Raw genomic sequence first — 26,192 nt, forward strand, 5'->3', positions numbered from 1 at the left:
ATATTAATTGCCTGTGTCTCACACTGTAGATTAGTTTTTCAGGCTTGTGAACACTACAACTGGAATTATATTTGAGGGTAAATAAAAATTATTGCTGCAAACTGAAAACATTAAACTGAATTGATTGTTTCCTGACATATCCTTCATCTAGATCAGCAGTTCTCAATCTGTGAGTCGTGATCCCTTGGGGGGGGTCGAATACAGGGGTTGCCCAATTCATAGCAGTAGCAAAATGACAGTTATGAAGTAGCAAAAAATTCATTTTGTGGTTGGGAAGGTCACCACAACATGAGGAGCTGTATGAAAGGGCCGCGGCATTCGGAAGGTTGTACTTGGTGAAAACAGCAGTTGAAGCATCCTTGAAGGTCCCGATCATGTTCCTTTTCACTGCCTTTTTTTTTTTTTTTTGAGCTTTGGAAACCAAACAAGGGTAAAGTGGTAATATGACACATATGAGATGGATGAGGTATTGTTTCCCCTGAAAGTCTTATAGGACAGCCTTTGTTACCCTTGCAGAATGCGCACGTGCATTGTCCTGATAGAAAAAAACGCACTTCCTTGGTGTAACTTTCTTGACCTCTTTGTTCACAAATGTAGTTTTCCATTTTCTGAAAAAATTATTTATGATAAAGCCCCCATGATTATCCTGGATCCTTTGAGAACATTTGATCAAGATTACTCCACTGGAACCACCCCCCCTAAAAAATATGCTGTAATCTCTTGAGCTTTGAATCTAGCTGACCCAGAAGATCCCCACGGAAGCCAGTTTTCTTTGGACTTTGCTTTCGGATTAGTTGGTAAATCTAAGACTCATCCCCAGTTACGGTTGTTTTCATAACATTAAAGAGCCCTGGTTGCGTAGCAGTTATGAATTGGACTGCTAGCCCCAGGGTCTGCAGTTCACCATCGCCAGGTGCTCCTCACTGTAAAGAGTTACAGTTTCGGAAACCCACAGGGCAGTTCTACCTTGTCCTATAGGGTGGGTGCCTAGGAGTTGGCATCAACTCAATCGATGGCAGTGAGTTTTGAGTGAGATTTTTCAAAACATCATCTTCATTAGCTTCCATTTTGATGGAAAGATCAGCTCTTCAAACTAGTTTGCTACTAGTGCAATACCTTTGGCATTCATGAAACCATGTATAAGGCCAAGATGCTCGTTTAAAAACTGAAAATGCCCAACCATATTGACCCTCGCTTCAGAAGCTATCACATCAATAGTAATTCCACTGTCTTCTACCAGTCTCTGGATTTAAAGCACCATTTCTTCATTCATTGAGGTTGACAATCTTACCTTTCTTAGCTTATCTTTGAGGTATGTTTTAAACAGATTCCATAAAACATATAGACACATCAACTTGTCATTGCAATGCTTAGGTTTTATTCACTGCACTCAATACGTTTCTATGGGAATGAAAGCCAAACGCACAGGTTATTAGTGAAGATGCCCCATGCAGTGGGGGTTCCACCAAGCTTCCAAAGGAAAGAGTCACACCTTCAAATCTTATAATTAATAAAGCAAATAGTAAGCAAGAGTTGGTGTTACTCTTCTGGGGTGGATACTCGTCATCAGTGGGCTGGGAGCTGTGGTCAGCAGCACGTCCTTCAGTGAGAAAATGCTGCTAGTAAGCTTCTTGACCCCAGAAACTTAAATAGCCACCAAGTTCAGGGTGAGGTGAGTGTGATCTCCTCAAGCTGAGAGAGTGCTGCCTCTCATTTTCATTTACTGCGTATAAATCTGTTTTACCATCCTGTCCTTTCTAACATGTGCCTGCTTTTGCTGATACGTTTTGGTTATTTCCCTTATAATATCTGTTACCCTTTGGTTGTGACTTATCTGTCCTTTTCAGGCTCACAGTCTAGTCATGTCTAATCTTTAATTTATGCTCACCACGAAGTACTCTTCACCTTCCTTAAAACATTTGATCCACCCCCAACCTGTTGTTTTATATGGGCAGTGTCCCCATAAAATTACTGAAAAGTTTCAATGTTTTGGGAAGATAACCTTTTGAGTTTTGTTTAAAAAATTTTTATTAGCTCTGACCTCGATTATTTTTGTCCCATAGCACAGCAAGTATCTGTTTTTGAAGCACTCTAAGCACACTAGAACAAATACATTACTGCGAGATTTTTCTACAGCAATCCACTGGTGCTATATTTGGAATGAGCCCATTCATGTATGATCTTGAACCCTACTAGCTAAACTCTTTGATTGACTTTCATGTAATTCCTTTGTGTCTTCCTCATCCAGTCTGTACCTTGCATTTGTGAGATCCCTCTTGTTCATTCCTATTGCTCCTGAGGAACCCCTCACTCAAACAGACACCTTTCACTTATCAGTTCTCTTTGATGGATATTTTGGTAGCTTCCAGTTTAAACTATTATGATCAAAACAACCATGGACATCTATCACATATGCTTTGAGGACTGTACAGTACGTCATGCCTGCAGTGGCGTTTCTGCTAATGTGCTCAGCTGCTAACTCAAAGGTTAATGACTTGTGTGCATTCATAGGCACCTCCAGAGGAAGACCCGCCAGTGTGCTTCTGAAAAGCAGCCATTGGAAACCCTATGGAGCACAATTCTAGTCTGGCGTGGGAGGCGCCCCAGTTGCCATCAACGCAACAGCAACTGATTATAGAGTTTGCATGCAACAGATTTTTCACAACTCAGTTTTGTTGATCTTATTTATTTTATTTAACAAACATCTCACAATATTATTACAAACATTTTATAAACATGTGGCAAAGTTGGTAGGAATTTGACAGTGCACATTCATATATACACCCTTGGGTTTCATCATTTTTCTACATTGACTTTATCATCTTTCTGTGTTCTTCCACTTATCCTTGATTCCTCCGCAAACTGGTTAGTAGTTCAGGAAAGGACTATTCTGTTCAACAATTATCCACATACACCTTGGCTGACTCAGCTGAGGATTGCGGGGTTCTTATAGCAGATCTGGAGAGGGCTTGCAGGGAGAATGAACTAACCTTGAGGACTCACTGAGTGGTGCTTGTGCACTTTGACCCCACTTGGAGCATTCGGAGGCCACAGCTGCAGCTTATTGACGAGCGAGGCGGTTGTCCGTGTGTGTGATAGTCCTAACTTAGTCCCAAGGGACTGCACCTATCGGGTTGTTGTAAGTCAGAATCAGCTCAAGGCAGTGAGTTTGGAGTTTGAGGTCTGGCCCCCACCACAATACTTTTAGGTTGCAAGTGCAGACCTCTGTGTTGAAGGTTCTAGGGTGGGTTTTTGAACTCTCCAACTTGCCATTTATGTCCTCTTACAGCACTTCCATGTAATTGCACGGCCCAGCTGACAATATATGATTTCTGCTAAACAGCTCTTTGCGGAATTGCTTAATGAGTGAATCCCATTGGTAACGCAGAATTGTGTATGAGGATTAACCTGGCCTGGACTTCTCACTGGAAAATGCTGATTGGAACCACCTTGTGCTGCATTCCTCGTTGATGGCAGGGAAAAAGGATCCAGTAAGACCTCTGCCTCAAGGCAGGCATCGGTATCAGACTTAGATGAACACAAGCGCATCTATGAGTTCACTTTGTAGAGAATTAGAGCTCATATGCCTTTTTAAAAACCCTCATCTTTCCCTTCTCCAGTTTTATTTCTTGGCTTAGGACCCCTGGTGGTGTAGTAGATACATGTTGGGCTGTGATCTGTATGGCTGGCAGTTCGAAACCACTAGCAGCTCTGCAGGAGAAAGACTGGGCTTTCTACTCCCATAAATTGTTATAGTCTCGGAAACCTACAGGGGTCATGATGATTCAGCACTGACTGATGACCAAGAGTTTGGTTTTGGGGTTTAAGCTCTGTCTAGTAGCCTTTGTGCTCCACTCACCCCCCAATGCTGTCTATTGTGACCCCTGATAACCTCATATCTATATCTATTAAAATAGCAATATGCTCCACAGAATTTCAGTAACTGAATTTTTAAAGTTTTATTTATATATAATTTGCATGTAATACAATTATATGGTTTAAACATATTTAAGCATTATACGATCATCACCAAAATTCATATTACAACATTTTCTTCTTTCTCGTACTCATTATTATTAAATTCTTATTTCCCCCCAGCCTCCCCTGCCATAACCCTATGAAAATATTAATCCAGTACTATCTGTGTAGATTTACCTATCCTGGATTTCATATCCAGAAAAACACAATCCTCCCAACAACAATAACAAAGTGAAACAGAAAAATCTGAGTCCAAAAGAATGCAGAAAATAACAAAGAACTAGAAAAAATAGGAATAGGTCAAAAGAGAACAAATGAAAAGGCATTACATTTTAGCCTATCTAATTTTAAACTGCCAACATCTGTATTAATCACTTTCCAATGCACTTTCTCTAATAGCAGGGCTATTCACCTGGCAGTGGTCAGGGATTAATTAGTTCATGTGGGGACGCTGCAATGGAATTCGGGCTTTCACTGTCATTCATAGCCGTCTGCATACTGGGTGCTCAGAATTCAACCTCCAAACAGCTCCCTCTTTCACTCGTAGTTTCATGGGTTTTTTAATCTACAATCCTTAGATCACCCATCTTGTTACACTTCTGTGTAAACTTGGCTGACACCTCATGTAGATAGCTGTTTATGATATACTCTTCCTGATACCTTCTTCCCACTTTGCACCCATATTTTCAGTGATCTCTTCATGAAGGCAAGGATTGCGCAGCGCCATGTCATAAGAACGAATTGTTCTTCAGTTATGACAAAGTGCAAACTCAAAATCCATTCATATATGTACAGTTTGTATGCATCCCTGATCTACTTTAGAGACACCATTATCATTTTATTGAGGAATAGTGTACGTCATCCCCAGAGGGCACATGGTAATTCTATTGATAGTATCATTATTTTAGTCAATGATATAGAATTTAAAATGCTCTTTAGAAAAAGAAAGTATACATGTATAGGATAGTTTTTAGACTAAACTACATGGATTGGTGGTGACTTGTGTAGATTTAAAACACAATGGACATTTTGCAAATAATGGAGGTTGAAGACGGTAAAACATTCAATAATGCTCATTCACGGAGGTAGGACTATGCAGGCTGGACTGGTACATGTTATAAAAAAGCCAAGAGAGTATAAACATACCAAACAGCTGGTAGTCTTACTTGTCATATATCGGGCACCCTCCAAGGAAGATATTCGAACCCAAATCCATTGGTTTCCTTTGGGACCGTAGTCATTTGCTTCTTCTCCCTAAGTCCAAGAGAAGACTTCCGTTCCTTGAATTTGCTACAAGTGTGTTTAAGGTAAAATCTGATCTGCTCATGGGGTTTCCATGGCCTTCCGCTGTGGCCTATGAAGAATGTTGTGTACCTCACAAGGGAAATGTCCGAAGTCCTGGTTATCTATAGCATTCAGCCTGGATCACCAACCTGGATCAGTCAAAAGTATCTTATTAGGCCAAGTTTCTACCCAGCACTTATGGAGGCCTTTGACGGGTGGTTCAAACTGTTGAATACAAAGTTGATGATCTGAAATGTAAACCTCTCACCTAACTCACAATTTAAAAAACCATTATTAAAGAAAAATATTAGGAACATGCTACAGGGAATATTCTCCCATTGGTGCTTGGTATAAGTAATGTTAAGTGTTCTTCCCAATGGTAGATTGGGGGCTACTTTTTAAGAAGACCCCATTCCTTTCTTCTGAGATGCTTCTGGGTGGGCTAGAAACTCCAACTTTGGGGTCAGCAACCTAGGACATCTAAGTAGCATTTAGAGGTTTCCTGTTTTTGCAGTGATGTTTGTCTGTTACTGTGAACTCCCTCATGCAGGTGTTGACAAATTGCTGCGTATAGCCCAGCGCCGGTGTTGTAGATCATGCTTAAAGGTAGTTGTACGAGAACACAGCTGTATCCACATAGTCACTGATTTTCCATTGCTGCTTTTCACTCTGCACCAGTCAAGCTGAGTCCTTGTGACACAAAAGTTGAATATGCTCTCTCTGGCCCTTCATGAGAAAGTTGTGTTAATCGCAAACTAGCATATACTGTTCTCTGGTGAAAAAGAATCTGTGTGTTCGTGGACATTTCCTGAGAATTTATTAGTGTGTCAACGCTACGAGAGTAACTGCTTTGGGTGCTCTGTGAACCAGGCTTCCTGGCAAGCCACCCTTCAGGGTTACAGACAAGGGAGGTAGGAATCTTCGAGGCAGCAGTCAGTGCCCATACCCACAGGCTGCTCCCCATCTTGCCTTCCCAGGGGAGAGGTGTTTTCATCTAACACGTCATGTGATTGCCTTCTGATGTAGTCTAATGACTTCGGTTCAGTAGCAGGGACCAGTGTTCATGGTCTGTGCAAAGACATAAAAAATAAATAAAAACAAACAAGACCTTTTTAGGCCCAGGGCATTGCTGAGAGCAATGCGTGCCACCTGCTTTGCCAAGACAGCAGAGAGAAAGATGTTCAGAGGAGTTGGCTGATTGCAGCCCCAGCAGGTCTTTAGGGACTGAAATACCAGTTAGAAAAGGTTTACTCTCCTAAAGTGGTATCCTGGGGACAGATAGGCGCTGTGCAGTGTCTCCAGAGGAGGCAATGACCATCCAGGGCATTGGATCGTGGGTGAAGACTACATAGAGGAATAGGAAGCAGTTCCAGAGGGCTTCAATGGGAGTTTACGAAATAACAAGAGGCCAAAAAAGTTCTTTAGAAGCTTGCTTTGGCAGGACCCATTGAGACTCTGCCCGTGGGGGAGGGGCGGGGTACATGTAGGTTACATGGAATCCTTGGAAAGACTGGACTAAGGGAGGAAATGGAGGCACATCTCTATTCAGGGTAGTGAGAAGGGAAGTGGCATCCTCCCACCTTGGCCTGGGAATCCAGGCAAGCCTATAGCAGGCCAGCCCTAGGCTTCTCCCTGCTGATGCTTTCAGCTGAGTCCCAGTTTACAGTGCAGAATGGGCTTTGTTAGGTGTAGGCTCCTGGGCTTCAGATTGCTATCTCCAGATAGCAACTGACTACGTTGTTCATCCTAGCACGGGGAACCATACAGTGAGAAGACCCAGTCACACAGTCTTGCCCTCATAGAGTAGGTGAGTGGTTAAGAGTAGGTGACCAGCAGGAGGCCCCAGAACCCTTGATTATTCTCTCTCCTACTCCCCCTCCCCTGCAAAAACACTCAAACAAAAAGAGCAACCCACAGCTCACCACCATCAAGTTAATTCTGGTTCATGGAGACCCTATAGGACAGGGTAGAACTGGCCCTGTGGGTTTCTGAAACTATTAACTCTTTACAGGAGTGAAAGTCTTGTCTTTCCCCCCGCAGAGTGGCTGGTGGTTTCAAACTAATCATCCTGCATTTTGACAGCCCGACATGTGCCTACTACCCCACTGGGGTTCCTCCAGCAGAGGCTACGTCAGTGTAGAGGGGGAAGAACCTGTTCTCCTTCCATGCTGGCTCATGTTTTGGGTTCTTTCTTAGTCGCCATGGGTTAAGTGTTCATGCATATGCATGTGTTATGCATGCATATCATGTTTGCCTCCCTTGCAGTCCTCCGGTGCTTCTGTCTGTCCATTTTACTTGGTAACTGTTAAAGGAAGTGGAAAGCAAACGTCCCTGAAGGGAAACCGCAACTTTGATCCTGTGCCTCCAGTTTGATCTTATCCTCCTTTGCACAGGAGTAGCGCACGGGAAGGAAGCCGCTAGCTCGGTGGGTATCCTCATAGCTCTACACTGGCCTTCTGTACTTCCTGCCCCAGGCCTGCCTGAAGGTAGGTGCCTCTGTGCTTCTGAGAACAGGCGCCTGTGTCGGGTTCCACCGAGATCTGCCTTCATGAGGGGTTTCTAGTAGACCGTTCTGGGGAGAGGGTGTGGTGAGAGCAAAGCCCAGGAGAAAAGCTGAGCAGATGTAGTACCACATCATCTTGATTGCTTCCCTTTTTCTTCACTTTCTTTCAGCATTTCCCCCAAAGACAATTCGGAGCATCCCATTTCTACACCACGTGACTGTTGAGACCTTCGCTAACAAGAGTGTCTCCCTCTAGCCTGGAGGGCTGGAGAATGAAGGTCCTAGGGGGACCTACTATGCTCCATCTCTGTGCTGACTGGCTAGTCACATCATCAGGGCGCTGAACAGCCTCCAATCCCCGCAGCCCACACCTGCCCAATGAGGATGAGTGTCACCGCCAGGAGGCTGCTCATGGCCTTGGGTGTGGTGTTTGGGACAGCCGTGGCATTTGCACCTGTCCCCAGGATCACTTGGGCACACAAAGGTGAGCACAAGCCTGCAAGGATGCCAACAGCTTCTGTCGCGTGGGCGTGTGATGTGGGGAATGAAACAATCATCTCACCACCCACAGTACCAAATATGTGTCTAGATATTGTTGCTAATGATGCTATTTGATTCTATGCTTCTAGAACGGTTCCCTGTGTATCACAAATGCTTAGGAACTTAGTTGCTAACCAAAAGGTTCCGGTGGTTCAGTCCCCCCAGAATGGCCTTTGTGAACAGGCCTTGCATTGCATTCTGAATGATCACAACCCACAGAGCACAGGTCTGTTTTGATACACATGAGGTGGGATTGACTCAACAGCAATGTTTTGTTTTGCTGTTCTCAGAATTTGTAGATGGATGCATCTAAAAGAAGCTTTTAGTAGCTGGAAACCTTTACCAAACATGCTCAGACACCCTGATGTGGTGCCTAAGTTAGAGGGAATTCCTAAAAGGAGTCTTCCCTGGGTGGTGGGAAGTGGGAATGAGGTTGGCTGCTAGCAGGACAGTTAGAGGTTTATGTGCATCCAGGAGTGCCGCGAAAGAAAGGGTGGGTGATTGACTCCTGGAGAACTAGCCATTAAAACCTCAGGGGAGCACGGTTCTGCCTCGCATACACGTGGACTTGCCAAGGGTGGCAACTGGTCACTGGTTTTTCAAAGGAAAGGCGATCTCTTTTACAACTGACAGCGTCTGGCACTGACTGCTCAGGACAAGCCACTACTCAGCATTTGCCACTGTACCTATGGACAAACCACTGGTGAGTTTTGAGGTCAGTTAAAATTCAGGCCATTGATTATTCTTTGCTGCCTATTAGTTTCTGTTTTGTTTATTTCCTCTCTTGGGAGCCCCTGTCTTTCTCAGTCAATGAATTGAGAACTTAAAAGACCTGGGCTTGAGCACAGGTGTTGAATGTAGCACAGAGAACTCTCCTCTGCGGAACTAAACGGCTGTGTGAGGAGTAGCACCTGGACGAGAGGGGAATTTCATGTATGTCTACCTCCGACAGTGGGCAATTAGAACAGGAGGAACTAACCTACTGACCCGTAAGTCATTTGTACATTTGGTACTTTATAGGAAGTCCATTCAAATTTATTCAGATTGATGCCATAAAGATTATAGGAAAAAAGTTTTGACAAATTTTTCATTCCCAATATTTAATTTTCTAGTGTACCTAAATAGTATTGATGCTCTTCCTAAGTATTGCCTGATAAATAAAGACTGTCATGTTTTACCTAGTTTAACGTTTGTTGTGATTATCAGTGAAAAGGCTTGGATGGAGTTATAGAATCTCTGCATTTGATTTTTAAAAGCTTTTGAGGTAAATAATTTTTTCTCATGAACAAAATTCTAAATAGTTCTAGCTGTTGGACTGCTAATCTCAAGGTTAGTGGTTCCAGGCTCGCAGCTAGTCCATAGGAGACGGATGAGGTTGTTCGATCCCATAAACATTTACAACCTCTACAAGGTTCTTAATAGTAGGAAACAACTAGAGGTCAGTAAGTGGGTCGGTTAATCTCTAGGTAATTTTCCACAAGCACCTTGGAAGAAAAGTGGGGTGACTACCTAAAAATAAACCAAACCAGCCATCAAAAACCAATTAGCAAAACTACTCTCGAAATACCATGAGTCAAGTGGCAGCAAGTGGTGTTCAGTGTACTTCCAGGTTTGCTGGGACTGTAGGACATGCTTACTTCAGGAGCATCAAGAGTCTCCGGTGCAGACGTATCAACAGATGCAACCAATGCAGGTGTCATGAATGAAGTGCTGAGCCTGAAACTGCTGTGCTCACCCATTGCCATGCATATTACTCTCCTCCTGCTTCCAAGTCCTTCAAATCCTGCACTAACCGGACCCTCCACCAAGATGCTTGTGGGGAGCCCACAGACCAGTCTTCCACAAGCATACAAGCATTTGCACCACCCAGAGACCCTGCCAGTGTGCTAGTACATGGTTAAATACAGACAATATATCGGCTCGTTGGCTTTTTAGCTTAAAAACCTTATATTTGTTTCCCCTTCTCTTCCACAGAGGTAGGTCTGGTGCATTTTCATGAGCCAGGCATCTTTAACTACTCAGCGTTCCTGCTTAGTGAGCATAAGGACACCCTGTACGTCGGCGCCCGGGAGGCTGTCTTTGCTCTGAATGCCCTTGATATCGCTGAGAAGCAGCATGAGGTAGGTGTTTGGGGGGTTGCCCCTTGGCAGATGCAAGCACACCTTTGCAATGGGACCAGGACCACTATGCCTTGCTCTCCACACGGGCTCAGCCTTAGACTGGACTGTGGTGTGCTTTAGGCACCGCTCTCTTTCTGTGTGGTGCTGCTTTCTTCATTTCATGATCTATCTGTCTCACAGAGGCACTACCTCTGGAAATTAGGCTGGTGGGTGCCTACTCGTTTTTCCTGACCTCCAAATGTGTGGGGGCCCCTGATCCCGTGGCTGTTCTTCTGCCTGCACCTGCCTCAGTGTATGTAGCCCAGTCTCACATTGTGCGCAGCGATCACTCTGCTTGTCGATCTCTCAATCTAATTATCTGTGCTTCACCTACCCACCAGTCATCTCTCTCTATATATATACACCTGTCATCTTAATTTTTAGGGCAGTTTTAGTTCTATAGTAAAATTATTCAGAAAGTACAGAGAGTTCCCGTTTCTTGCCCCTCCATGCCTAGTTTCCCTTATTATTAACATCTTACAAATGTTTCCCTATTGATGATATCTTAAAAATATCCTGTGGTATATTTATTATAAATGATAAGCCAATATTGATATGTCATTACTAACTAAAATTCATCATTCACATTAGCATTCACTCTTTTTTTGTATAGCTCTGTGGAGTTCTGACAAATGCATAATGTGATGTGATGTGCCCCAAAATGCCCTGTGCTCTGCCTAACCATTCTTCATCTTTTATCTTTGAATTATTTACTTTTAAATTGTTTCTTTATGGAAACTGTTGCGAACATATGCAGGAGTAGAGACCGTGGTGTAATGAATCTTGCACCCGTTCTCAGTGTCAACAGTAGCCAGCCAGGGCTACTTGGTCTTCACATTTGCCTTACACACTTCCTCTGAGAATGGCAACTTTAAATCAGATCCCAGAAAGCACATACGGCATCTAGAAGTGTTTTCGTTTGCATATCCTAAAGAAAGGGACTGTTACTCTCCAAACATAAAAAAAAAACAAACAACCACCTAGCAATAACTTCCAAGTGTCATCAAATACTCTGTTGGTGTTTAAATTTTACTAGCACATTCATAAATGTTTTTTTCCTTTATGTTTTTAAATAGTTTGAATTGGATTGAAGCAGATCTCTCCATTTGCAGGTGGCTGCTATGTCTGCTGAATCTGCTCTTGGTTTACCTATGGAGAAAATTACTTTGTCTATCCTATTCCGTTCTTACTTTTGCTAATTTCGTCCTCATGTATATTGCTGCCCTAAGGGGGGAAAAGTGAGGTCATTTGTTCCCTGAAGAAGCCGCAGAAACCCTAGTCTTGGAAACCTTGTCCTGTAAAGATTTACAGTCTACTCTGGCCTATGGGTCACTTATGAGTCGGAAGTCACTTGAGGGCAGTGGGTGTGGCTTTTGGTTTGGTCCTGACTTCTGCTCAGACTTCACTTAAGGTGAAGTAGCAAGACTTCTCAGGTTCAGTGCTGTGGCAAGACTGTGCTTCTGTCCACGGTCTCTCTTTTTGAAAAACAAGCAGCCTCTGACAAGCAAAGCCTAAACTCACTGCAACCTCCAGGCCCACCTTTCCCTCTTCATGTATTAGCTGGAAATCTTCCATAAAGAGAAAATTCCCCCCGTCCCCGACCTCTGTCTGAATACCTATGCATCTACTCATGCACACACAAATAAAATAGCAAACACACTGCCATTGAGTCGATTCCAATTCATTGTGACCCTATAGGTTAGAGTAGAACCGCCCCTGTGGGTTTCCAAGATGAAAACGCTTTACAGGAGTAGAAAGCCTCATCTTACTCACACGTAGATCACAGTAACTGCAGAACTGTATCCATACCAGTCCACCATTTCTCAGTTCATCAACTGGTGGTTTATGTGTTGCTGGAAGCTATGTCATTGGCATTTCAAATGCCAGCAGGATCACTCAAAGTGAGCAGGTTTCAGTGGAGTTTCCAGACTAAGACTACAAAGAGGGACTAGGCTGTCCACTTCAGAGGAATTAGCCATTGAAACCCTTATGAAGAGCAGGGGAACACTGTCAGATACCGAAAACCTCATGAATAGCAGCAAACCATTGTCAGAGAGAGTGCCAGAAGAGGAACCCTTCAGTGCTGAAGGTACTCAAACTGTGACTGAGGAAGACCTGTCTTCTCAAAATAGAGTTGACCATAATGAATGGATGCAGTCATATTTTCCTGAGTAGAGCATTTGAGTTTTTCATTTACTGATGGGACATGACTCAAAACGAGAAGAACTTCAAATATCTATTAATAATGGGAACTTTGAATATACAAAGTATGAACCTAGGAAAGTTAGAAGTTGTCAAAAATTAAATAGAACATAATAGAGATCAATATCCTAGGCACTAATGAGCTAAACTGTACTGGAATTAACCATTTTGAATCAGGAAAATCCTATAATTTACTCTGCCAGAAATGACAAATTCAAGGACATTTCAAGATCTATCTTGAAATACAATGTTGTTGATAGAATAATATCTATCTGAACATAAGGAAATCCAGTTAATACTATTCCAGTTAATGAGATTTATATACAACCACTGGTTAGTGGTACAGAAATTGAAGAATCTTATCAGCATCTTCAGTCTAAAATTGATTAAATATGCAATCAAGCTTCATTGATAATTTTTGTCAATTGGAATACAGAAGTTGGAAACAAAGAGGAAGGAACAGTGGTTGGAAAACATGATCTTGGTGATAGAAATGAAGCTGGAGATCTCATGATGGAATTTTTAAAGACCAAAGATTTGTTCATTGCAAATATCTTTTTTCAACAATACAAAAGATTTCTCCAGATGGAGGCTACAGAAATTGAATTGACTACTTGGGAAGAAATGATGGAGAAGCTCAAGCTCAGCAGCTAAAATGAGGCAGAAGGCTGAGTGTGGAACAGACCATCAATTGCTCGTATGTAATTTCAAACAGACGCTGATAAAAATAGAAATAAATCCACTAGAGCCAAAAATATGACCTTGAGTGTATGTCACCCAAATTTCCAGAACATCTCAAAAACAGACTGTATAAACTGAAAACTAATGACAGACACCAGATGGTCTGTGAATAGGATGACATCAGGAACATTCTACATGAAGAAAGTGACAACAACAACTACTCATTACAAAGACAAGAAAGAAAGAAAATAGTAAAGGGCATGTCAGAAGAGACTCTGAGACTTGCTCTTTAACGTAGAAGAGTTAAGGCAAATGGAAGAAATAATGAAGTAAAAGAGCTGAGCAGAACATTTAAAGGGTAAAAAGACCTAAAGTAAGGAAACCAAAAAGAAAGAGTCTATGGCCAAAATAGTGAACAATGCATGAAGTATCTAAAGAAGATGGAAAGAATGCACAGAGTTGACATTCAAACACTTTAAGAGGGAGCATCTGATAAAAACCCAATAGTACTGAAGAATTTCAAGCTGCTGAAAGCATTATCCAGAAATAAGGGTCCATGACTTGATAAATCTAATTGAAATGTTTCAACGAGGTGAGGAAGCATTAGAAGCACTCACTCATCTGTGCCAAGGAATTTAGAAGAGAGCAACCTGGACATTTGACTGGACGAGATCTGTATTTGTGCCCATTCCAAAGAAAGCTGATCCAACAGAATGCACAAATTCTAGAACAATATCATTAATATCACATTCAAATAAAATTTTACTGAAGACCATCCAATAACGGTTTCCCCAATACATTGACAGCTTCCAGGAATTTCAGAAGAGAACATACAATTAGGGATGTCATATGGCCCTTGGCTCAAAGCAGAGGATACCAGAAGGAGATTTACTTATGTCTCATTGACTACGCAAAGGCATTCAACTGGGTGAACCACAATAAACTACGGAAAGTCTTGGAAAATGGTAACTTCAGAACACTTCATAGTTAGCCAAGCTGCGTGCCGAGCTCTTTGATAAAGTCAAATAAGTGAATAGAAAATTTCAAAGGACAGCTCAAGAAGCCAAGGTCAAATATTGTAGTGAAATGTACAAAGACCTAGAGTTAGAAAACCAAAAGAAAAAACACACTCAGCAGATCTTAAGCTGAAAGAATTACAAAAAAAATTGAAGCCTCAAGTTGCAATATCGAAAGATTCTATGAGCAAAATGTTGAATGATGCAGGAAGCATCGAAAGAAGATGGGAAGAAAGAAAAAGAAAGAAAGAATACAGAGTCATTGTATCAAAAAGAAAAAACTCAACATTGAACCATTTCAGGAGGGAGCATATGAGCAAGAACCAATGGTGCTGAAAGGAAGAAGGCCAAGCTGCACTGAAAGCATAAGCCAACAACAAGGCTCCAGGAATTGATGGAACACCAATGGAAAGGTTTCAACAAGTTGACGAAGCACTGGAAGCACTTACTTGTCTATATTAGGAAATGTAGAAGGCAGCTACTCGACCATTGACTGAAAAAGATCCATATTTGTACTTATTCCAAAAAAAGATGACCCAACAGAAAGCTCAAATTGTAGAACAATGTCATTGATATCATATGTAAGTAAATTTTTACTGAAGATCATCCAACAACAGTTGCAGCAAGACACTGACAGGGAACTGCCAAAGGTTCAAGCCAGATTCAGAAGAGGACCTAGAACAACGTACATCATTGCTGATGTCAAATGGATCTTGGTTGAAATGGAGAATATTAGAAAGGTGTTTACTTGTGTTTTATTGAAAAAACATTTTACTGTGTGGACCATAATAAACTATGGATATATAACCTTGGAAAAATAGGATTTCCAGAGCACTTCATTGTGTTCCTGCAGAATATCTCCATGAATCTTCGACGTGGCAGTTGTGAGAACAGAACAATGTTTTCACTCAGGAAACGTGCCCCTCGGGGTTGTATCGTCTAATCATATTTATTTAATCTGCGAACACATCATCAGACAGCTGGGCTCTATGGGTAAGAATGTGGCATCAGGATTGGAGGAAGTCTTCGCCTGCAGTGTGCAGAGGGCACAAATTTGTGTGCTGAATGTAAGGAAAGTCTGAGGCACTTGCTGATGAAGATCAAGGATCGCAGCTTCCAGTGCGGATTACATCTCAATGTAAAGAATACCACATCCTCACAACTGCACCAATAGGTAACATCATGATCAATGGAGAAATGAGTCACGTTGTCAAGGATTTCATCTTGCTTGGAAGGACAATCGATGCTCATGGAAGCAGCGGTCGACAGATCCAGCAGTAACATTGCATCGGATAAATCTGCTGCACAAGATCTCTTTAAAGTATTGAAAAACAAGGATGTTACTTTGATGATGAAGATACACCTGACCATGGTATTTTCCATTGCTTTATATGCAGATGAAAGTTGGGCATTAAATAAGGAATACCGAAAAATTGATGTGTTTGAATTGTGGTCCTGGAGAAAAATATTGAAAGTACCGTAGACTGCTAAAAGGACAAACTGATCTGTCTCGGAAGAAGTATGACCAGAGTGCTTATTAGAGGCGAGAATGACAAGACTGCACCGTACTACTTTGGACATATTTTCGGGGAGCTCAGTCCCTGGAGGACCTCATGCTTGGTAAAGTGGAGGGACAGCAAAAGAGGAAGGCCCTTTACGAGATGGATTGACACTGGCTGCAACAATGGGCCCAGACAGAGGAGCAATTGTAAAGATTGTACAGGACCGTGCATTATTTCGTTTTCTGGTACTACGGGTTGTCACTGTTTCGATAGCACCTAAGAGCAACAACATTTGTCTGGAACAACAAAGGAAGAAAGGAAGGAATAGGAGGAAAAAATGGAATATATTATCTATCAACAGCTTCTTCTTTTGCTTTGCAGCTAGAGCAATGGATGGTGCCTGGTTATTGTCACTGAACATTTTAATGAAAGACTCTATAACATTTAAAAAGATAACACTTTTATTGACAGTTAGGAGTCACAGGACAGTTTTACAGAACAACAGGTATTTAAGTCCCAAGACAACGAGTGTACACCATGACAGGTTAATACTCTTCATCCTCATCCTCTCCATCTGTGCAAGTTGACATTTTAATGTACCGGGATAAATGTCTTTCCTCAGAATTGCATTGTTATTTCTAGATTATATATTTTAATACCTTTGAATACTCATCCTCTTTTTTTAAATTGTTTTATTGGGGGCTCATACAGCTCTTATAACAATCCATACATCCATTGTGTCAAACACATTTGTACATGTGTTGCCATCATCCTTTTCAAAACATTTTTTTCTACCTGAGCCCTTGGTATCAGTTCCTCAGATCTTTCCTCCCTCCCCCACTCTCTCTCCCTCATGAACCCTTGATAATTTGTAAATTGTTATTATTTTCATATTTTACACTGACCACTGTCTCCCTTCATCCATGTTTCCATTGTCTGCCTCCCTTGGTGGAGTGGATATACATAGATCATTGTGATCGGTTCCCCCTCTCCCCCCATACCTTTCCCCTACCCTCATGGTATAGCTATTCCCTTTATTGTTCCTGAGGGATTTATCTGTCCTGGATTCCCTATGTCGAGAGCTCTTATCTGTTCCAGTGTACAGTCTATCTGGATTTGTAAGGTAGAACTAGGATCATGATAGTAGGGGAGAAGGGAAGCATTCGAGAACTAAAGGAATGTGTGTGTTACATTGGTGCTATACTGCACCCTGGCTAGCTCGTCCCTTCCTTGTAACCCTTCTGTGAGAGGATGTCCAATTGTCTACAATGGGCTTTGGTTCTCCACTCCGCCCCCAGCCCCCTGCCTCGTTTGCATCGATATGATTGTTCTGGGTCTTCTGATGCCTGATCCTATTGACACCTCATGATCACACAGGGTGGTGTGCATTTTTCATGTAGGGTTTGTTGCTTCTCAACTATGGCTGCTTGTTTATCTTCAAAACTTTAAGACCCCAGACACTATATCTTTTGATAGCCAGGCACTATCAGCTTTCTTCACCACATTTGCTTATGCACCCATTTTGTCTTCAGCAATCATGTCGGGAAGGTGAGCATCACAAAATGCCAAGTTACCAGAACAAAGAGTTTTTGTGTTGGGGGTGTACTTGAGTGGAGGCCCAATGTCTGTCTGCTACCTTATTATTTAACATATAGTATATGCACATAGAACTATATCAGTATCATTATAGATCCATATGTTTACTTATGTACGTGCCTATATTTAGACCTCTATAAATGTCCTTTGCCTCCTAGTTTTTCCCTCTATTTCCTTTTACTTTCTTCCTGCCCCACTATCATGCTCAACCTTCATTTGGGTTTTGGTAATTCCTCTCAGCTACATTTTGTGCCTGGGTTTGTTGGCTCCCCTTTCTTCTTCCACACCTGCCACTCTCCCATGTTTCCCCAGAACTGTTGGTCCAGTTGTTTCCTCCTCAGGATCGTTTATCCTGCCCATCTTATCTAGATAGACATGCAAAAAGAAAAAAACAACAACAACAAAGAAAAGCCTATAAATAAATAGTTCCAGGTCTGTCTGTTGTCTTTATGAGTGTTTTCTGGTTGAGTCTGATGAGGTGTCATGCCTTGGCCCTGAAGTCTATTTTTGGGATTCCTTGGGGATTTCATTGCTTGCTCTCCTTGCTGCTTTGTTGCACATCCTTTGTGTTTTTCCCTGGTGTGGTGGAGTCAAATCTGGTATAATTATCACACTGTATCTCCAGTGTTGCCCCTATAGCCCTATGGGTCAGTGAGGAGATGCCATGTCTCTTGGTGGGACCGGGCCTATGATCCTCTCTGTGTATTGGCTGCTCTGAGCAGGAATATTGTCCTCAGGGATTAGTGAGCCAGGTTGTGTTCCACTCTCTCGTCTCTCCTTCCCTCTTAATTTGCTCCTGTGTGTTCTGAGAAGACATGCCCCTCTCTCCAAGCTGTAGCTTCAGTGCTGTCTTCTGTAGTGCATTCTTCTGGGGAGAGGGTCCACGCAGCTGGGATTGGGGCCAGCCCCGCAGACCTCTCTATTGGTTAGCTGCTTCATGCTGGTAGGTTGCATTCAAGCCTTGGCGCACCAGGTTGAGATGTGGTCCCTCTCTCCCTTTCCTGTGCAGACATAAAGAATACCCTCCTCTTAGGTGGGTTAGTGCCCGGTTCCCCGGCTACCCATGTCCCCGTTTTCCCCTCCTTTTTAGTTGGCTTTAAGACTCTTTGAGAAGGATAATATGCACTGAAATGGACTGTGTTTCATCCTAACAGGTATATTGGAAGGTCTCCGAAGACAAAAAAACAAAATGTGCTGAAAAAGGAAAATCAAAACAGGTAATTCCTGTTCTGAGCTGAAGCAAAACAACAACCAAAGGGGGCGGGGGGAGGGGAACGGGGTATATTTCTCAGTTTGTTTGTTTTTCTCAGTTGTTTTAATCTTTTGAATACTAACCTTTCTGAAATGTGGGCCACACATTTTGTTTAGGAATTATAGTAGGGTTGATCTACTCATTACGACCCAAGTTTCTCAAAGTTAGTGACAAACTAATGCAGAAATTTGATAAATACTTTTAAAAGATTAACTGACTTGCATTCATTCACTGTGGTTCACTCTGAAACTTTGGTGATGAAAGCAATTTCCAGTGCCTGCTGACTCATGTTTAAGTGCAGGATTGTGTATCTCAACAGTGCAAGTATAAGTGTGTTGGCACAAGCCCGTCACCCAAGACGTCTGGCAGACATCTGATCCCTCAGCACTGGGTAAATGCCCCCCTTCTTCAAGGTTTGGGGCACCATTGTGGGCCATAAAGAGCCCTGGTGGTATAGTGGGTCACTCTCTGGGCTGCTAAGTCCAAAGTCAGCAGTTCAAAACCACCAGCCAATATGAGGAAGAGAAATGAGGTGTTTTGCTTCTATGAAGGTTATAGCCTTTGAAACCTGATGGACAGTTCTACTGTGTCGTATAGGGTCATTAAGAGTTGGAATTTCCTCAGAGGCAGTGATGTCGCATTTTGTTTCATTTTGTGGCTCACTGAGCCTTTCTGAAATGGAACACATAAAGATCAATATTCTAGGTGTTAGTGACATGGAATGTTATTGCCATTTTGAATCAGAAAATCGTGGTTTACAAGACCAGGCATGACACAATCAAGAAGAATGGCATTGCATTCCTCGTCCAAAAGGACCTTTCAAGATCGATCTTGAAACACAATATTATGTGTGAATGATATCTGTCTACATGCAAGGGATACAATCAGTACAACTATTGTTCAAATCTGTATACCAACCCCTAAAACTAGTAATGCAGCAATTGAATTCTATGAACCTTTTCAGTAGGAACTTGATCAAACATGCAATCAAGATGCATTGATATTTAGAGTGCAAACAGGAAGGGACAATACTTGGAAAATATGGCCTTGATGTTAGAAACAGAGCTAGAGATCATATAGTCGAATTTTTCAAGACTAACGACTTGTTCATCATAAATACTTGTATTTGACTATGATAAGGCTGTGTGAATCGTAACAACTGAAGATAATTATGACAAGAATGGAAATTCCAGAGAAGTTCATTGTGCTCTTGTGGAACCTGTGCATGGATCAAGAGGCAGTTAGTTGTGTGAACAGAACAAGAGCACACCGCATAGCTTAAAATCAGGAAAGGTGTGTGTCCAGGTTGTATCCCTTACCATCCTTATTCAATCTGTATACTGAGGAAACAATCAGGAAAGCTGGATTATCTGAAGAAGAACGTAGTATAAGGATTGAAGGAAGGTATGTTAGTCCGGGCGCTTTAGAGAAACAAATCCACAGAAACTCATGTATAAGAGAGAGTTTTATATAAAGGGTAAGTGTGCATCAAGAAAACATCCCAACCCAGTGCTGTCCAAGCTCCACAAGTCCAACATTAACCCATATGTCTGACACCAATCCACAAAGTCCTCCTCCATCTCACAAAATAGACGCAATGATGCCGACTGCAGGAGGAAAGCCGAGTCAGTGAATGTGTAAGCATCTCAGCGCTGGCAGGGGTCTCCACATGGCTGCTGAAGCACCCAGGGCTGCATTGGGGTAGGTCCATGTGACTTCTCCTCAGGAATGTCTTGCAGGAAGTGAGCCTTGCCAGCTGAAGCAGGGAACTGCCTAAGAAAGCTGTACCCTAGTCTGACCATCAGAAAGCAAGAGACCCGAGAACTAGAAAGGCGAGGCTCACTGAGCCATTATCCCTCCGCCCTTCAATTGATCCCACATGTGTTTATTGTCCAGGTTGGTACAATAAACTACCTCAGAAGGCTTATGGACAACTGTGAATATGACATAACCTTGAAAGGGAAGACTTGAAGCACATGCTGAGGAAGAACAAGGCTTGCCACTCTCAGGGGGGATTCCAACTCAATGAAATGAAAACCAAAATCCTAGCAGTCGGACCAGTAGGTAACATCATGACAACCAGAGACACAATGAACGTCAATGATTTTGTCTTGCTTAATATGCTAGTGGTGCTCATGGAAGCAGCAGTCAAGAGATCAAACGACACATTGTATTAGGTAAATCTGCTGCACAAGACCGCTTCCATCTCTTTAAAGTGTTCAAAACAAGGATGTTCCTTTGAGGAGTAGGGTGCACCTGAGCCAAGCAATGGTATTTATCATTGCCTCATATGCACACGAAAGGTGGACACTGCATGAGGAAGACTGAGAAAAGTTGTTGCATTTGGACTATGGTGTTGTTGAAGAAAATGGAAGTACCCACGGACCACTAAGGAAACAAAGCTGCTTGGAGCAACTAGTCAGAATGCTCCTTAGAAGCAAGGATGTTGAAACTTTGTCCCCAGGACTTTGATCATGCTGTCAGGAGATGCCAGTCACTGGAGAAGGACATCATCCGTGGTACAGTAGAAGAGCAGGGAAAATGGAAAGGCCCCTTGGGAGATGGATTGACACGGTGGCTGCAACCATGGGGTGAAACGTGATAATACTGTGAGCGTGGTGAACGCTTGACCAGTGTTTCGTTTTCTTGTTCACGGTGCTGCCGTGAGTCAAACTGACTTAACAAAAAGCACTCTGTGCTTAGGACATGTCATGGATGAGTCGAGGTCCTTGGCAGGGGATTCAGTCAATTTCAGAGTTATTGAATATTTTAAAAAGTAATTTTAAAACAAACAAGAGTACAAGGGAATTCTATTTTTTATGCCTTTAGTAAAGTACTAAGCACTTTCCATGAGAAATGAGGGCAAAGCAAGCATTTCATTCTGATAACAGGTGACACGAAGAGTCGTTTCGAACTAAGTGGGATAATGTGCTCTGCACTCATCTATACAGAAACTGTGCCAAGACTAAGAATACTCCAACCCTAGTTTAGAAAAACGTAGGGAATTGTGATTTATTTCCAACCAGTAGAAAAAAAATGTCAAACTTTTCTAAGCGGAGATAATTTCAGACTATGGCACATAAGCCCAGTAAGTTTCAGCCTGAAATAGTTTGTGGGTTTTTAATGCCATCTGTGTTTTCCTCCTTGGGGCCTTCTAGTTATAAAGCACGGCTTTGGGCCTCCATTTGCTCCTTCTGGGGGATTTACCCAGACCTACATACACAGGGACTGTAGCAGGAGAGAAAAGCTACCTATAGCCTTAGTCACATGATACACTACAGGGACTAATGTGCAGTGTCCATTCTCAGCATGTTGTCAACAAAGTGGGAGGGAAACACAGACGTCCAGTGAAAGTTAAAAGCATGTTTGGTAGTGTGTGGCCTCAGGAAAAGTTGAAGAGAGCGTCTGTCTCTTTCTGGTCACAAGATCTTTGCTGAGTGTAACTGAAATAAAGTCCCATTTGGCACTTGAACAAGTTGTGGACACTGCAGAGACAGACTTCGTCAGGCCAGCCCAGGATGTAGGCTGCCCAAGGACTGACCATGCATCACTGTGACCCTCACAATGTAGATGGACGTGTTGGAACTGGTGCCAAGACCGCGGGCATCTGGAGGTCGAAATGAGGCAGCGGTTACAATGGCACAAGCTGACATCGACACTTAGCTTGCAGGATCTTGGAATGAAAATGGGTCAGCCAATTTGAAATGGTAACTTGATAGAGAATGAGAAAGGTGTGTAAAGCTGGACAGCTGTTGATGTTCATTTTTCTTTCTTATAGACAGAATGCCTGAATTACATCCGGGTGCTACAAACGCTTGATGCCAACACTCTTTATGTGTGTGGAACAAATGCATTCCAACCAATGTGTGACTACCTGGTAAGAATTGGCACAGCCCATGTGTTCCATCCAGCCTGGTCAGCAATGAACGCAGAGTGAGGTGTGGGTTAGGCATAAACTAATCACCAGCAAAACAAGGTAGTACCAACATCAAGAGCATCAAATCCACGTGTCAGTTGTGGTCAGGTTGTCACCCACCTCCTTCAAGGTACCACTGTTCTTGCCTGTCAGTCACCACGACAGGTGAGCCTCCTAGCACTGCAGCCCTTAGTACCGTGCAGAACTCAAGGAGGGGTACTACACAAAGTGAGCTGTTGGCAAAGTAAGCTCCCATCTGTTATGATCTCAGCCCCTCCCTCTCTCCTTTTCACTTTGTTTTATGGGGAAGGCCTACTTATGATAAGGGTCCTGATGAATGTTAGAACTTCTTCACCAGGATGTACACTTGCTTTTTGTCTTTCTTATCTCTGGGGAAACAATCCTTTTGATACACATGTCAGTGAGCGAACATGTACTTCAAGGATGGACTCACATCACTGTAGAGGCTGGCAAACCCAAAATCTGTAGGTCAGGCACCAGGCTGAAGACGTCGGGCTTGTATCCCAAGCTTTATGGATGAGATGACTGGGAAGAACGCATGTGGGGAGAGAGTGAGTTCTCTCCAAATATTTGTCTATTATCTGGAGGCAGCGCACACCCTAAGGAAACACCCTTCTTTGATTAAATTGAGTTATGGAACATGACTATATTATATTAAATTACATTATGAATAGCAACTAGCTTATTATTTGGTTAAACCATTTGGAATTAGAGCTTAGCCAAGCTGACAGGCAGTCGTCATACCCTTTGGTATGCCTTATGTTCTGGTCCTGGATTAATATCATTCTTTATCTGCTGTTGAGATTCCTGTTGGTGTGTAGGTTGCCACTGGACTATATAGATTGGTATCCAATCAAGACCACATGAATGCACTGAGCTGTCAAAGAAGCAGGGCTCTTGTTTATCCCTCCACTGAATACATCAGAAACCTTCATGTTTAAGAGGGGAGCCCTTTACACATCTCATATTGTCAATTCTCCACTTCTCTCCACTTCACTAGACTGAAAACTAGGAAAGAGAGAGTTAGCTATAATCCCCAGCTAGGAGAAATTCTTTGTGTTCAGAAAATCTGATGAACAATGCATAGGGACAGAGAGAAGGAGTACACGTGAGAATTTAAAATTCAGCATATTTCCTCATATGTTTTAACAAGTATGTAACATGTGTAAAATCTACTCCAGTGAAAATCTTGGTGCGCTAGAATTAGAAATGAATTGAAATTTTTATAAACATTGTCTAACTCTGAGTCAAAGGGAAATGCCAACACAAAATGTGGCTCATTAAGAACTTAGATAGACAAGTATTGGACTTGTATGTTTTCCTCTGTGGTGAGGCTCAGATGGTGTGTCAGTGTGGGTAGACTAGAGAAACAAATCCACAGAAACTCACCTATGTATAAGAGAGAGTTTTATATAAAGGGTAAATGTGCATTCAGAAAACATCCTAGCCCAGTCCAAGCCCATAAGTGTGACTTAGCCCATATACCCAATACCGATCTACAAAGTCCTCCTCAAACTCACAAGACACATACAATGACTCCAAATGTAGGAGGATCACAGGCCAGTGGGTAGAAAGTCTTTAAATCCAGTGGCGGTAGAAGCATCTCAGTGCAGCTTCTCCAGCACCCAGGGCTGCATCAGGGTAAGTCCATGTGGCTTCTCCTCGGGAAGATCTCGCAGGAAGGGAGCCTTGCCAGCTAAGGCAGTGCACACTGGTCCTACCATGAGAGATACAGTGGTAAAGGTTGATAGATACTAGGGCATGTTTCTAGGATGGTTGAAGTCCTCAAGACAGATTTTGTTTCTTTTTGCTTAATAAAATGTGTACTGAGTCTATTTGAGCATCAAAGGGTTTCCAGGTTAAACTCTAACCAGAATCTTCAAATACTGCATTTGAAACTTACACTCCATAGATATGTCAGTTATTGAAGTAAGGGAAAATATATTTCATTTAAATCTATACCTGTCATTTTCATTGTTAATGAAAACAATTTAAGCCTGTGGAAAAGTGAATACTTGTATGCATATTAACCACCTAGATTGCAGAGATAGGAATATTTATTTAGCCTTCTTTGCTAAATATCTGTGTGTTAATCTATTACCCTTTTGCATTTCCTAAGAATAATGGCATCTCCTAAATTAACTCTAGCTTCATCATTATAGCTAAAAGATTCACCAGCAATTGCTAATTATCATCTAACGTGTGCTCTCCAGTTCCTGCACAAATTGCCTAGTAAGGTTCACTAATTACTCTAGTGGGAGTGTTTGTTCTTGAGTTGACCATAAAACCCTGCTATATGGCAGGGATAGATTGATCTTCTTCCTCTCCCCACAACACGGGAAACTGACCCTATCAGGAGTGAGAACCCACCTCTCTTGAGGTGATTTTGTGTGTGTCTGTTTTCTTTAAATCATTTTATTGGGGGCTCGTACAACTATTTATCACAGTCCATCCATTGTGTCAAGCACATTTGTACATTTGTTGCCATCATCATTTTCAAAACATTTTCTTTCTACTTGAGCCCTTGGTATCAGCTTCTCATTTTTCCCCTCCCTTTCCCACCCTCCCTTCCTCCCTCACAAACCCTTGATAATTTATAATTTTTTTTCATGTCTTACATTAACCAATGCCTCCCTTCACCCATTTTTCTGTTGTCCATCTCCCAGGGAGGGGTTTATATGTAGATCGTTGTGATTGGTTCTCCCTCTCCCCCACCTGTTTTCCTTACCCTCCTGGTATCACTACTCTCATTATTGGTCCTGAGGGCTTTATCTGCCCTGGATTCCCTGTGTTTCCAGCTCTGATCTGTACCAGTGTACATGCTTTGGTCTAGTCAGATTTTTAAGGTAGAATTGGGATCATGATAGTGGGGCGGGGTGGGGAGCGGAAACAATTAAGAACTAGAGGAAAGTTGTATGTTTCATTGGTGCTATACTGCACCCTGACTGGCTTGTCTCCTCCCTACAACACTTCTGTGAGGGGATGTCCAGTTGCCTAAAGGTGGGCTTTGGGTCTCCACTCCGCACTTCTCATTCACAATGATATGATTTTTTTGTTCTTTGATGCCTGATTCCTTTGTCACCTCATGATCACACAGGCTGGTGTGCTTCTTCCATGTGGGCTTTGTTGTTCTCAGCTAGATGGCCACTTGTTTTTCTTCAAGGCTTTAAGACTCCAGATGCTATATCTTTTGATAGCCGGGCACCATCAGCTTCCTTTACTATATTTGCTTATGCACCCACTTTGTCTTCAGCAGTCATTTCAGGAAGGTGAGCATCATGGAATGCCAAGTTATTAGAACAAAGTGTTCTTGCATTGAGGGAGTACTTGAGTAGAGGCCCAGTGTCCATCTGCTACCTTAATTCTTAATGTATAGATATGAATACATAGATCTATTCTCTTCTCGTTATATATAAATATATATACATGCCTGTATTTAGACCTCTATAAATGTCCTTTGCCTCCTGGTTATTTCCTCTATTTCCTTTTACTTTCCTCTTGTCCCACCATCATGTTCAGCCTTCATTCGGGTTTAATAATTC

At 42.4% G+C, this 26,192-nt stretch overlaps 1 protein-coding gene across 4 annotated transcripts in view; it reads left to right on the forward strand.

The window, feature by feature from the left end:
• Positions 1 to 26,192, forward strand: part of SEMA4D (semaphorin 4D) — a 190,787-nt gene that overhangs the window by 73,245 nt on the left and 91,350 nt on the right. For all 4 annotated transcript variants that reach the window (XM_075549823.1, XM_075549819.1, XM_075549822.1 and 1 more), the window contains exons 2-5: positions 7,936 to 8,249; positions 10,280 to 10,425; positions 18,616 to 18,678; positions 22,492 to 22,590. In XM_075549823.1, the coding sequence (XP_075405938.1) occupies positions 8,144 to 8,249; positions 10,280 to 10,425; positions 18,616 to 18,678; positions 22,492 to 22,590 (414 nt within the window). In that variant the 5' untranslated portion in view covers positions 7,936 to 8,143. The remainder of the gene's footprint in view (positions 1 to 7,935; positions 8,250 to 10,279; positions 10,426 to 18,615; positions 18,679 to 22,491; positions 22,591 to 26,192) is intronic.

The sequence above is a fragment of the Tenrec ecaudatus genome, chromosome 5, assembly GCF_050624435.1.
Source record: "Tenrec ecaudatus isolate mTenEca1 chromosome 5, mTenEca1.hap1, whole genome shotgun sequence".
Lineage (NCBI taxonomy): Eukaryota > Metazoa > Chordata > Mammalia > Afrosoricida > Tenrecidae > Tenrec > Tenrec ecaudatus.